Source organism: Neolamprologus multifasciatus, chromosome 6, assembly GCF_963576455.1.
Source record: "Neolamprologus multifasciatus chromosome 6, fNeoMul1.2, whole genome shotgun sequence".
NCBI lineage: Eukaryota > Metazoa > Chordata > Actinopteri > Cichliformes > Cichlidae > Neolamprologus > Neolamprologus multifasciatus.
In genome coordinates this window covers 31,169,084-31,182,248 of record NC_140444.1, presented here as the reverse complement: position 1 = coordinate 31,182,248, position 13,165 = coordinate 31,169,084, and the positions used below count along the sequence as shown (strand labels likewise).

The following is a 13,165-nucleotide window of genomic DNA, read 5'->3' as shown; positions in this document are numbered from 1 at the left end:
CACAATCTGATAGCAGATACGCCCCGAACTGCAACGGAAATCATGAGGATGATGATGATGTGATGAGATGAGAAATCCTTTATAACGACATGATCTCCCCTTCAGTGTAACGTTAAAATGAAACAAAGTTCTCAGTAGAATGCCTTTTAAAGTGCTGTGATGATATGAGGAATCAAACACATTAAAATGTGCTGGAGTAAATGTCTCAGAGTTGATTTTAACCCTCAAAGTGTGATTTAAACACTTTCTGGTTTAAATTGTACTCTGTGTTGGAGTTATTTGACAAAATGTATTCCATCAGTGTTGATTTAACTCTTAAAAGAGAAAATTCTAAATACTGTAACTCTGCACAGAGGTTGGTTAAAAATGTTAACTGTGCCATTAGTTAACTTAATAGCTTTAACTCTGTATAGAGTTCATTTTGAACTCTATACAGAGTCCAGCCCTCCCAGACACCCCCAGTGCGGGCAGAACAGTACTGATTTTGCACCTGCATGCAGTTCTACAGGGTAAGTAGAATTATGTCAGACTTACTAAGATAGTTAGAAACTTGTGCTATAAAATGTATTTTGTGCATTTTAACAATTTAAACGAAGAAAATAGCTTTTGGTGCTAGCAATGAAGAGTTAATGCAAACTGTTAATAGCCTCTAACTATATCAGTGTTACAGATCACATTCAAGCTGTTAGTGATGGAAAAAACCCAAAGTAAACTGCTCAGGCTGGTTAATGCCCCTCTATTGTTTGATTTTTTTGTGGAATTTCTGACATGTAGTTTGACATCAAAAGAACTACAAAAAAAGTCTTCAAACATGCACTGTTTTATATATTGCGTGACTGACTCAGGGTAGGTTTTATTTTGTCTTCTTAAAATTTCAGTCTTGCATTTTTCAGAAAAATGTTGGTCCAGGTTAAGTATAATCAACAACTAAAGTACGTGAAGCTAAATGGGGATGAAGGACAACATGACTTTCTGCAATTTAATGTAAAAGGTGTGTAGGTTGTTGCTACTTTATCTTGGATAAAGAATATGTTCACGATAATATTTTAATACATATTGTTGGAGCTTCGTACATCGATGCAGATTCAGATTTGTGTTTTTAGCAAAGGTGTTATTTGTATTAACAAATTGTTGAGCACCATATACAACAAGACACAAGTAAGAAGCAGTGCTAACACCAGAAGCACAATGAGTTTCTTTGTACCATTTTTCACAGTCGAGAGATTTTGCCTGCTACCTGATGCAAACATTACTTACAAGGATGCAACAGGGACAGAGGCTGATGCAGTGACCTTGTTGGACAAGGCAACGTGCTGTTAACAGTGTTCTCCGATGATGGTGAGACTACACACTAAAAAGTATAATCAAGCACTTTACATTCAATTGAAGAAATTATTTGATGTTTTCTTTTTCTTCAGTATTTTCAGACCTGTCTTCTGCTTCTGAGTTGTCTGACTCCAACTCAAGCTTCAGCTCATGTGCCTCAACTATAATCTTAGATGAGGTCTCATGCAACAGACAAAGAATTAACAATACTGCTGCAGTGTCTGCTAAACAGGTTGCTACAAAGCTTCACACTTGTGCTTTGTTTTTTTCCTCTCAGGTTTCTAGAAAGATTCCTTATTGCCAGGTTTTTCTCAATGTTCATTTTTCTCTTTTTGTTTGTTTTTCATTTTTAATAGTTAATTGAAACTGTCTTAAGAAGCAAGTCTGGTGGTGACAAAGTAATACAGGAATACCAAGCAACAAACACCATGAAGGATGCCACAAGATGACAAATGGTTAACATACTTGTGGCTCACATGACTGATAATCATGGGTATGTATTCAGTGTATGTTGTGTTCTTTATACTTGTGCCAAATAAATGCATACGAATTGTCTAAATTTAAAAAACTGAAAATCTCCTCTCAGGCTCCTTCCCCCAAAAGCAATCAGAGAGGAGTATCTCTTTGGGCATTGTGATGCCGATCCCCTCGCTCAAGGATCCATATGCAGACAAAGCCTATGTAAAAGTCAATATTTATACAACACAAAATTATTTAATGATGGACATAAAAATTATCTGATATTTTGTTATGAGCTAAATCTCACAAAATATGTTGTGTTTTCACTTATCCAGGAGCAGCAAGGGGTGCAGGATACATTTCTTGGTGTATGAAAACTGTCCAAAGAAAGATTCGGCGTGGATCTCCAACACCACCTGATAGGTTGACAGACAGTTCTTCAGGTGGCCCAAATCTCCAAAGGACTGTGAATGTTATACACCAGCTTGATTGGGTGCTTGCAAGGAGGCCATGTCTTTGCTCAAACATACTACAGACAACTCTGTGATTTTCCAGAAAATGAAGGAGACCTTTCAGCACCGTCAGAGGCTTGTTAATGATCCAAGCAGAAGCTTCCTACATACAAAAGGACTGGTAAGTTAGAATTCATTTTTTGAAATGGTTTGGAATTTGAAGCTAGCAGTTGTTTCAAATACAATTTTCTTTCTTAAAGGTGGAGCAAGACTTCACTCTCCTGTTCAATGACGACACATCCTCCAGGTTGCTTCAGAAATGGATTACATTCTTCAGGCCAAATGCCATAAAAGAGGCTAAGAAACTTCAACACCAGAGTTGCTTCGCTTGATGCAGTCAGCAGAAGGTCATCCAGAAAATCATCAAGATGATTCTACAAGTGAGTTGTATTTATATATATATAAATAAATATTTGTCCACTTTTTCTAGTTTTGCTCTTAGAACATAATATAAAGTCAAACAAAGCATTGTTTGTTTTGTTTGTATGTTCATCCTGAACTAATAATCCTATAGATTTTTCTTCTTCTTGTGTATCTCTAAAAATTGATCTACTTTTGATAACTTTCAGCAATAGATAGAAGACTCATAAGTCTCTTAACTTTTCCCTGTTTTCATTGTAAAACAGATCAGTCACTTAATGAAATGGTATTAATTTTGTGTCTTTTCATCTTCAGCCTTTGAACAAGAAATGGCATCGCTGTTGTTGTTGTTACATCTTCTTCCGCCACCACCAGGAGGACAAAGGTCTCCAAAAATCAGCGCAAGTGATGCAAGTCAGAGACTCATAGTCTTTTATAAGGTAATTATATCATGAAATTTCAATAATATGAAAGTCTTTGAGCAATCTCTTCTACATTTATTTATTTTTTCTGTATTTGGACATCATTTCTGTGAATAATTTGCAGTTTCCTTATGTCAATCATCTCTGCAATCAAAAAGGTTGGCAACCATACCGCCTCGCTGTCGGGCATCAGAAGAGCAAGATTGACACCTTTTACATCACCATGGATGAGCATCTCATTACATACCAGGCGAGTGACTCGCTTGGGGCATTTGATGAACTTTTCAAAGCACATTTTGTGTTTAATTTGTCCCAAGATCATATAAAGCTGAAGTTGTTATTTGCAGTGCAGTGGAAGAAGATTGTGGTGGGGCATGGCCTGCGGTGCCGTGCAGGGAAGGCGGACGCACCTGCACGGCATCTGCAATCACGCCCCGCCGACTTAAATATTGTAATGGGTGCTGTGTTTGCGGGTTGTTGTGGTGATGATGTTGAGCGGGCAGTGGGAGAGCTGCAGCTCTGGGAGCATTGTGAACAGCAACCGTGAAAGTGCTAATAAAGTATGCTGCAGAGCATGAATTTGCACCCAGGTCTGCCGTGGTCGTTTACAAAGATATATCTGTCTTTTGCCAAACAGTTTGGCAAAAGAGTTTTCAACTTTTGGTTGAAGATGACATTTTTTATGGGAAACAAGTTGTTTACAGAGTGTTTTGCATTCAGAGTTGTTCCTACCTTGGAGAGATGGATAGTGAAAATGTCAGATCTAAAGTTTTATAAACCTTTTGATTTGCAAAGGTCATACAGTGTTTCAGATTTGACAGTGTACATTGTACATTTATTTTTTGACGACAAAATAAATGTCCTTTTGGGGAAAATGTATTGTGTGCAATGTAATTCTTTCTCAGAGTTTAATTTTAACACTTTTCAGTGTAGAAAGCCTGACACTATAGGGAGTGAAGCCAACACTAACCAGAAGGTTAAAAATTGTATCTCAGCAGAGTCACTTCAGTCTCTAAAGTGTTATTTTAACTGCGTTTTGAGAGTTGAAATATGAACTCTGGCACAGTGTTAAATATTTTAACTATTTTAAAAATGTGGATTTAATTCTAAAGAGTGTGGAGCTATGTAAACCCTGAAAAGGTGTTGAAAATGATTCTGTGGGAGTTCATCAACACTGGTCTTTGTGCTTTGAAGAGATTAAATATTTAAGATTTCCTAATCTTAAATGTGTGTGATAACAGTCTCGTCTTCTGTTATACACATATACATATATTAGACATTTTATTGTGCACCTCAAATGACAGCTGATGAAGATTTACTGGCAATACGTATTTTTACAGAAGCAAATTCTCTGTTTAAAATGTTTTGTGTATGTACATAGTTAAGATATTTCCATTCAGGGCAAACTGTATACCTCTGTACATAGTACACTGAGTCTTTGATTGACTGATTGATTGATTATTCAATATTAATCTCTACATTTATGGGCGTTACACTACACATGTAGCCTTTGGTCAAGACCAGGATACGGTGGTGACATTCTTCTTGCCTTCATTAAATCTATTATTGATATTTAAAACAATTTTATATTTAATATATATTCACGTTCATATTCTATTATAGGCATACCAGTGACGTAACGAGGCCTTGTCGGTCACGTGGTTTTGACGCGTCGGACTTGGCTCGATACATTTTGCTACAAGCAGCTACTCTTTTCTTGGATCTGTAGCCGCTCGTGTTGCTTGTTTCGTCCAAACAGCGCACAAAATATCATGGAAGGCAGGGGTTACGGCTCTGGTAAATATAATCTGCTTAGCGTTTGTTTCACATTTGGCTATAGATATTGATAGTTACCCAGTTAGCCACATGCTTTGTTCCCCTGAAACATGACCAGTTTGTTAGCCGTTAGCTAAGCTAATGCCGTTTAAAAAACAACAAAAAAAACAAAACTCCCCAGCATAAGCGCCAACAGCCGGTTGCAGCCTGAAACAAAGACCTAGCTAAACAGTAGTCGTGTTGTATTTTCTTACCAGTTATTACAAAATCTGCCAAGTACCAGTAGGTTTGTTTTAGCAAAATTTAAAAAAAAAAAAAAAAAAAATCGTCAGCGTTACGCTAGGCCCATCGGCCACGATTGATGAAACACTGCTAGCTACGCGGCCCATCTCGCTGTCGGCCAGATTGTTTGCTAGCGATGCTAACGCAGACGACTTTATGGGTCTTTGGCGGTTTGTCACTTGCTCTGCCAAAGTTCGTTAGCTTATTCTTTTAAAATGGAGTCAATGTCGGAATAGTTTAAAGGCTAGCTGATAAAATGGCCGCCTCTGAGAAGATGCCTCTAAGTCTTTGGATTTAATTGCTGTTCCTTTCTGAACTGCACAACTCGCTAGCTGAATATCTATTAAGACAGAAAGCTTGCAAATCAATTGTCAAATGGTTATAGTTTAAATAAATATACGGCCAGTTTTTGTTTCATTTTACACTAAGTGCAGTGGATTCCACCTTCCTATGCTTTTGAACGATTTGCGCTATTGAACAGCTCCTTGTAATAAATCCGCACATGCTTGTGGACCTGTTAGTATAAAAGTCCCAGCGCGTTTGTGTTATCAGTCCATATTCTCTGCTTTTGTAGGTTACTCCAGTTGGGGAGGTGGAGGTTCTGGAAGCAGAGGTAAGTTGGTACACTCAGCCCTGAATTACTGCTATTCATGAAGCAAGTAAGTAGTGCATGTTTATTCTGTTTAATTAATTTGTTTCCTCACAGGGAGTGTGTTATTCTTTTTGCCCCACCCCTTTACTAGGTTCTGGTGGTTTCGATATGCATGGGGGAGGTTATAAGGATTCCATGTCTGGACTCGGAGGCTATGGAGGTGGCAGCGGCCACATGAAAAGAGGGCTCTCGGGAGCATCTCTGCTCTCATCGACGGGCACCCATGCAGATGCAGTCATTGCTAAGATTAACCAGCGCTTGGACATGCTCACTCAGTTGGAGGGGGGGTTTAAAGGGGGTCGGAGTGACAGGTAACAGTACTTTCCTTTTTATGCTTCATACCATCTTTCTTGGTAGGGTACCATTCCCACACATCCATGCACCTGAATGTGTGCCAAATTTGCATAACAAATTTGGCCCTCTGGTTGCTTGAGCACATCGTCTCTTAGTGTCACGTCATGTCTGGCTGATGTCAAGTTACCACTTTGTTCTACAGTTGTCTCAGTAAATGCTTAGGCCTTCTAATAGCCGTTCTAACTTTAAAGTCCAGCATTAGGACCAATTCACACCTGGCTGCCCTCCTAGCTTGCAATTCTCCACTGATTCTGAAGAACAGTTATTCACAGTGGTTGGGGGTAAAACAAACAAAGGTATACTGCTCTTTGCAGAGACTTGGAGAGTTGATATCCTTTGGAAATTGTTGAGGTTGCACCAGTAAATTGTGCTGTTTTAGTCTTTGTTACGGCATTACTGTTTGCACTCAATCCTTGTTGGAAACATGTTGCCTCAATTCCTGCTTGATGAGAAGATCGTATCGTCCAGGCTGCATTTGAATGCCTCAGCATCTGAGGAAGCATTGTTTGCTCCCATTTGCTATGCTGCAGTATTCCTCATTTATTGAGAAGAAAATGATGATGTGATCCTTTAAACCAAAGACATTGTGAAATGCATGGTCCCCTGTTGGAGGTGCAGTTACAGACCAGCTTTTCCATTTGTTACAAACTGACATTGTTGCATATAAAGCCAATCCATCTTTATTTAAAACTCTGAGCATTGCTTTTGTCCCGGCTTTGTGTTTACACACGTTGTTTCTCTCATCCTCTGTGTGACCTAACCCTGTCTTCTGGCTTTAGGTTACTGAAGAGAGATGGGTTTACAGGTGCCCTGATAATGCCTTGTTAAGCTGAAATGTTTATTGAAGGATGCTCAATGTATTTACAGAAACACAATCTCCCCTTGAAAAATGCCCAGTTTGTTTTTTTTTTATATATAATCCCCTTTTCTTCAGTATTTATTGTAATTGAGTCAGTTCCCAGGACACTTTACTTCTTGTAAGAGGCGTCATTGGTTCTGATGGACCATGTTCATGTCTGTTCAGGGTTTTACAGCCCATCCTTTAAAAAGGAGGGAGGCTTAAAAAATTAACTGCATTTCCCTAATCTGCAGTAGACTTGAGATTTTAAAAACAAAAGGAATAACTTTACAATGTACCACAAGCACAGTGTTTAAGTTGTTGTGGATCATAAATTTTTGATCTAATTTGTTTTCTGAAATGAAGCTGGGAGTGACAAGAAAACATGGAGAAAGCGAGACCACAGAGGAGAAGGAATAGCAGGTGGAGAAATCCAAACCTGGCTGCCCCTCTGCCTCCCTTGCTCTCTGCTCTTCTCTACCAACCCTCTTCCTCCCTCCTGCAGGTTTGACCAGTACGAGTCATTCGACTCGCGCTCCTCCGCTTTTGCCTCCTCCCGAGATCTCTACAGATCTGGCGGCGGTAGCTATGGTTTTGGTGATGGCCGGGAGGACAGCATGCTGTTGAGTCAGCGAGGAGGCCAGGGCTTCGGAGGGGGACTTGGGCTAGGAGGAGGAGGAGGCTTTGACAGCCCCTCCTCTTCCTATGGAGTCGCTAAAATGCGACAGAATATGAGGGAGTCCTTCACCAGTCCCCAAGGAGGAGGTTCTGGAGGTGGAGGATGGGCTGGAGCAGGCCGACGTTCCCCCAGAAGGGGTGGAAGCGCCGGGGGTCGAGGAGCTACTGGAGGGTTTGGAAGCCGCAGGTCAGACCCCACTCCATTAAGCGGAGGTTTGCGGGGAAGTGGTAGCGGTGGCCAGTCCCACCGTGGCCACTCTCCAGGAGGTGGTAGAGGAAAGCTCCCTTCCCTCCTGTCCAACCGCATGTACCCTGAGAGTGGGGGCTTCCAGGGTTCTTCTCAAGGGCCTCACGACTTTCCTGGGAGGCATTTTGGAGGGGGCCCACGGGCTGGCCGGCAGCGAGGCCGCAAGAGACCCCTTAACAAAGTAAGTACCTCCAGCCAAATAAGACCTCCTCAGATACCTGGAAAAAGTTAAGCCCTTTCTAATTCCCTCCTTTTGTATTCTCAGTCAACTGGCAAGTCTTGCTAAACTGCCTGTGCCTGCTATTTGCTACCTAAAGCAGTTTGTCACAGATAGTGCCCAACACATATTTGCAGTATCACTTGCCCTTCTAGTTCCAGAAGAAAGTAACTGCCCTGCATCCACAGTAAAGACAAATCCCACATCTCCCCATACAATTCATTGCCCTGATAACTGTCCGGATGTTGCTTTTTTTTAAATTTATTTTATTTTTTTGCATTAAGTAGCTTAGATAGATTTTTCCTTTTTCTTTCCTTTGCCCCAATTGTGGCTTGTCTTAAGATGAGGCTAACACTATTGATGTGGAAATGCCACGAGGAGAATATGAACATTGCCAAACATTAAGTCTAGCATCTATTAGTGTTTAATTCTAAGTTGAAGGTGTATTGTCCAGGTTTGTATTTATTTTTATTATCACTAAATGCATTTGTGTGCAAACTGATTTCTGTGTACTGTAGCAGGTGAAGCCACAGCGTGATATTCAAAAGAAAAGAAAGCAGACCCCGACATCAGGTGATGAGCCAGAGTCGAAGATGAACAAGACGGACAGCGCCGAGTCAGAGGCTACGCAAGGTACTGTTTTTGTCGACTGTGTGGTATTCTCAAAAGACCTCATTACTTGGCAGATATTTTGGTGTCTTATTCTTGGTCTTATGTGTGTGCTCCGTGTTCTTAGAGCAACCAGAGAAAAACGGCGATGGTGGTGAGCCAAAGACAACAGCTGCTGCGGTTAGTGGATCAGCCTTTGACAGCTCAGTCTTTTGTCAACAGTGGTATTTTAAAGGTTTATTGTATTACTTTAGGATCTAATTAACTTGCCCCTGGATCTTGCTTTAAGCAACCGGTGTACAGTTTCAGATGGAAATAATAATTTAAATGCAAATGAGGATGAGAATGTGGTTTTACGAAACAGACAAAAAGGCTAAACGCGATGTTCTTTTTTCCTTCATGATCAACCAGTGTCACAGATTTGAGTTGAATATGTGTTGCGAATATTTATGACAGCATGACTACATCCAGCAATACACATCTGTTAAGTTCAGATGATGGAGCTATTTTTGACTTTTTTTTTTTTTTTTTTTTTAATTTCTTTGAGTAATGAAATATTTTTCTTTGCAGGAGACAAAACCTGCTGAAGAAGGTGATAAAGGTAAGCTTAACTCCAGTGACTCCTCACTGATATTCTTTTTTTTTTATTTTGGGTTAACTGAAGATTGTGGAAACCCAGCATTGGTTTTTGTTCTTTGTGTACGGAGGTTTCTCCAGATTCTCTGAATCTTTTGATATTGTGTTTCATTATTTCTTTAATTATTTATATACAGTTAAATAATTTATTTACAATTTACACTCTCTGTTTTTGTTTGTTTTGGGTTTTTGTTTTTTTGTGGGTTTTTTTGTTTGTTTGTTTTTGATTGGGGTTGTTCATATACGTATCTTCTGCACTTTTGCTCCTGATTAGCTGCATCCAAACTGGAAGAGAAGAAAAAGCCACAGGGCAAACAGACACCGGCCCAGGGTCAGGACAGACACCCAAAAATGAGGAAGAGACGAGGATTCCTGGAAAGGTGAATTTACAAACTCCTAGAAAGTTCTTTCAACTCTCATTTGCTGTTTTTGTTTTCAATCTCACCCATGGCTCTTTCTGATGGGCTTTTTTGACTAAGACTTTAAATATTTTTCCAGGGTGATGTTTGCATGTTCTGTGTGCAAGTTCCGTTCGTTCTACAAGGAAGAAATGGAGGCTCATCTTGAGAGTCGCTTCCACAAGGACCACTTTAAGTTCCTTTCCAGCCAGTTGTCCAAGCCCACTACAGACTTTTTGCAGGTAACTCAAATTTATTGGAAGTCATATTTATGATTAATGAAGATGAAGAACCGAAACTGAAGAAACTTGCCAATCATAGGCTTTTAGAAATGTTACATTTCTGAGCCAAATTTCAGGGAAGTGCTTGTTGTAAATATACTAAAACAATTTGAAGTGTGGTTAAATGGAAAAACATTTCTGGTTGAATGTGCTGAAATATTTATGCAGTGATCTTCCAGAGCCGACGTGTGATTTATACATGTATGCAAGAGTAAAGATATTGGGCGAGGTAAACGTTTCATGAACTTTAAACTGAAAAAAAACCAACTTTCCTTTGTAGGAGTATTTGCAGAATAAGTTTAAGAAGACAGAGGAGAGGGTGAGCCAGCTGGAGAACCACAGTGCTGCAATCTGCCAGGTGTACAAAGAGCAGGACCTCACCAGGGGTAAGCAGAAACTCCTGCTGTGTGTTGAACTGAAGATGCGCATGGATTGCTCACTACAGATATTTCTCTCACGCTTGTACAGAGCTTGGAATGGAGCACTTTATGAGGAAGGTGGAAGCTGCTCACTGTGCAGCATGTGACCTTTTCATTCCCATGCAGCCCCACCTGATACAGAAACACATCAAGTCTCCTGACCACAACTACAACCGCAAGGTACAGCAGGTCTTCTGCAAATGGACTGCCCCACAAGCCTATATGTTTAAAAGGACAATGCTACATTCAAATCAGTGCACTTTTATTATTATCGCCGTCTTTCGGGTAATGGTTTAGATGATCATCGTTATTATTTTGGTGCGGCTTGTCTGGTTCTGGAGATATCGGCGGTATAAATGGATCTAAATAGCACGCAGTGCATCCAAAAATAATAATAATTTCAGCATCATTGAAGTCCACAAATGTTGCTGTGACCAGTTTCATGTAGTAACTGTTTTCTTCCAACTACACCGTCCTGTCATTCTGCAGAATGTGTTTCATTTAATTGGCAGATGTAGACAGTAGAAGAAAATGATTTGTATATGAAGCTGCTCACACAGCAATGTTTGTAGGCTGCGTGAAACTGGGTCATGATTTCTGTAGAGACATTACTGCTGACCTTCTCACTGAAGCACTGAAGGCCAGAGGTTGGCTAATATTGATTCTGCCTTATCAGAAAACATTTACAACTTCAGACTGTCAGAGGATGGGGTAACAGTTTGTCCCATCAACTACCTGTTTGTGCAGTGCCATTTTTATTTTTTTTTTAAATGCAGTAACTCTGCAAAGTCTTGCACTGATGTTACAAATGGTGCCACAGAGCTGCGGCTATTGTTTACGATGTTTTGTTCTGACATGGAAATGTTGTTTATTTGAAGGGTATGATGGAGCAGTCCAAGCGGGCCAGTCTGTCGGTTGCTCGAAGCATCCTTAACCACAAACTCATTGGCAAGAAGCTGGAGAGCTACCTCAAGGTATGCACAGAGTCCTGTGTGGCCTTGCATCAGAAATAAATGTGACTATAAATGTGCACCAACTACTTGTATGTATCTATGTATTTATTTATTTATTTTTTTTGTAAACATAAAGAACAAAAGACCAGCCGTGTCAGTAAATGCACTGTTAAGAAAAAAGGGAACTTATACTTGGAAAAAATCTGATTAATAATATAACACTTTGGAGGTTTGCATCAGCTGTATGGGTTGTAGTGTGCAGAAACTGTCTGATGCAAACATACATAACTGACCACGAGTGCAGTGGGTCAAAATGTCATTTTTTCTCAATTCTTTTATTTCGTCAGGGTGAAAACCCGTTCACTGGTAACCAAGATGAACAGGATCCAGAAGACAGCATGGCAATGGACGTATCGGAGTTGGAGGTCACAGGCGAAGCGGCAGAGAGCCAGGCGGAAGGAGAACCTGCCAAAGATGAGCCTGCTCCTGAGGGGGAGATTAGCAAAGAGGTGGTCGAAGGAGAAGCAGGAGAGACTGCTGAAGCAGCGGCAGCAGCAGCAGTATCAGAAGAAGCACCAGTAGCAGCAGCAGGCACGGAAGAAGAGGAGGAGGAAAAGATGGAGGAGGAGCAGGGGAACCAGAATGAGGAGAACCAAGATGAAGAGGAAGGTTTTGAAATTGGGGAGGAAGAGGATGAGGGATATGTGGTTCATGATGAGATTGGTGAAGAGGGATTACACGGTGACTTGGGAGATGAAGGATTGGAGGCAGCAGTGCACGAAGAGGAAGATGCCAATGATCATGAATAATTTCTGCTCTGTGTGAGAGAGTAACCTTTCCATCTGAACATCTGTTTGGACCAGTCTATGACCTGTACTGTCCAGTTTGACTGCCACATGTGTTGTGGATTACATATACCTGCTCCCGTCATGTTTCACTGTCAGTCTGAGCTTGTTGTTTGAGTTTGGTAAAAAGCAGTTGCACATTTTGTCTACTGCTCTTCTTCTTCACTTTCTTGCAGAGATTTACATGAAAGCAAATGTCAAAAATAGTAACTCTTGTCTTCTGCATGCATACAAAGTCTCGACAAAGTTAGGGGTAGACTTCTTTTTAAATATCAGAGTAGACCGGACGTGTGGTTTACCCTTCCTCAGTCTCAATGCTGAACTGATCTGTTCCCAGGAATAGCTTTGTACTCGGTGCAGACATGAGAGGCATTGTTGGACTTTTCATTTCAACATTGGCAAGAAGACACATGAGCATATTTATGAAAACGTCAAAGTAATTTTTTTTGTTGTTGTTGTTGTGCCTTTTTGTTAAAATGTAAGTTGTTTAGAATTAAGAAATTGCGGCTATTGTAACATTGAGATATATTGTGTACTTTTTTTTGGGGGGGGGTCCAGAGTTTACACATTGTTATGGCTTTCAGGCCTTTCCCAGTATTGATGAATGACTGTTTTCCAAGCTTTTGGATAAATCTATTAGGAGGAGGGCTTTTTAACTCTGCAGGTGGGGCTGCCTGAGATGATTGAGGGGACGGTTTGTAGGATAAGCGTGCAACATTTTGAATATCATTCGGAATATTTTCAGTCATTTTAGTTTCATCTCGGTCTGGGAAAGAAATAAACTCGTTGACTAAAACAGTTTCTTTGTGTTAATTCCTAAATACAAGTGAAATTAACTCAGTGGTTGCTTAAAAGGTGCCTTACTACTTTGTGGCATCGATTCAACGAGGTGCTGGAAACG

General features: G+C 40.4%; 1 protein-coding gene across 1 annotated transcript; it reads left to right on the top strand.

The window, feature by feature from the left end:
- Window positions 1-4,717: 4,717 nt before the first annotated feature.
- Window positions 4,718-13,060, top strand: akap8l (A kinase (PRKA) anchor protein 8-like). Its single transcript, XM_085162992.1, has 13 exons — window positions 4,718-4,876; window positions 5,712-5,750; window positions 5,881-6,100; window positions 7,487-8,087; window positions 8,642-8,756; window positions 8,860-8,912; window positions 9,303-9,333; window positions 9,643-9,748; window positions 9,867-10,008; window positions 10,328-10,433; window positions 10,516-10,646; window positions 11,345-11,440; window positions 11,767-13,060. Exons 1-13 carry the CDS (start codon window positions 4,852-4,854, stop codon window positions 12,226-12,228), a joined length of 2,127 nt encoding a protein of 708 aa, XP_085019118.1. The 5' UTR covers window positions 4,718-4,851; the 3' UTR covers window positions 12,229-13,060.
- The last annotated feature ends 105 nt before the right edge of the window (window positions 13,061-13,165 follow it).

Coding starts and splice junctions, on each gene's coding strand:
- akap8l (XM_085162992.1), top strand. CDS start 4,852: ATGGAAGGCAGGGGTTACGGCTCTG. Junction 5,751..5,880: donor TGGAGGTTCTGGAAGCAGAG/GTAAGTTGGTAC, acceptor CCCCTTTACTAG/GTTCTGGTGGTTTCGATATG. Junction 8,757..8,859: donor CGAGTCAGAGGCTACGCAAG/GTACTGTTTTTG, acceptor CCGTGTTCTTAG/AGCAACCAGAGAAAAACGGC.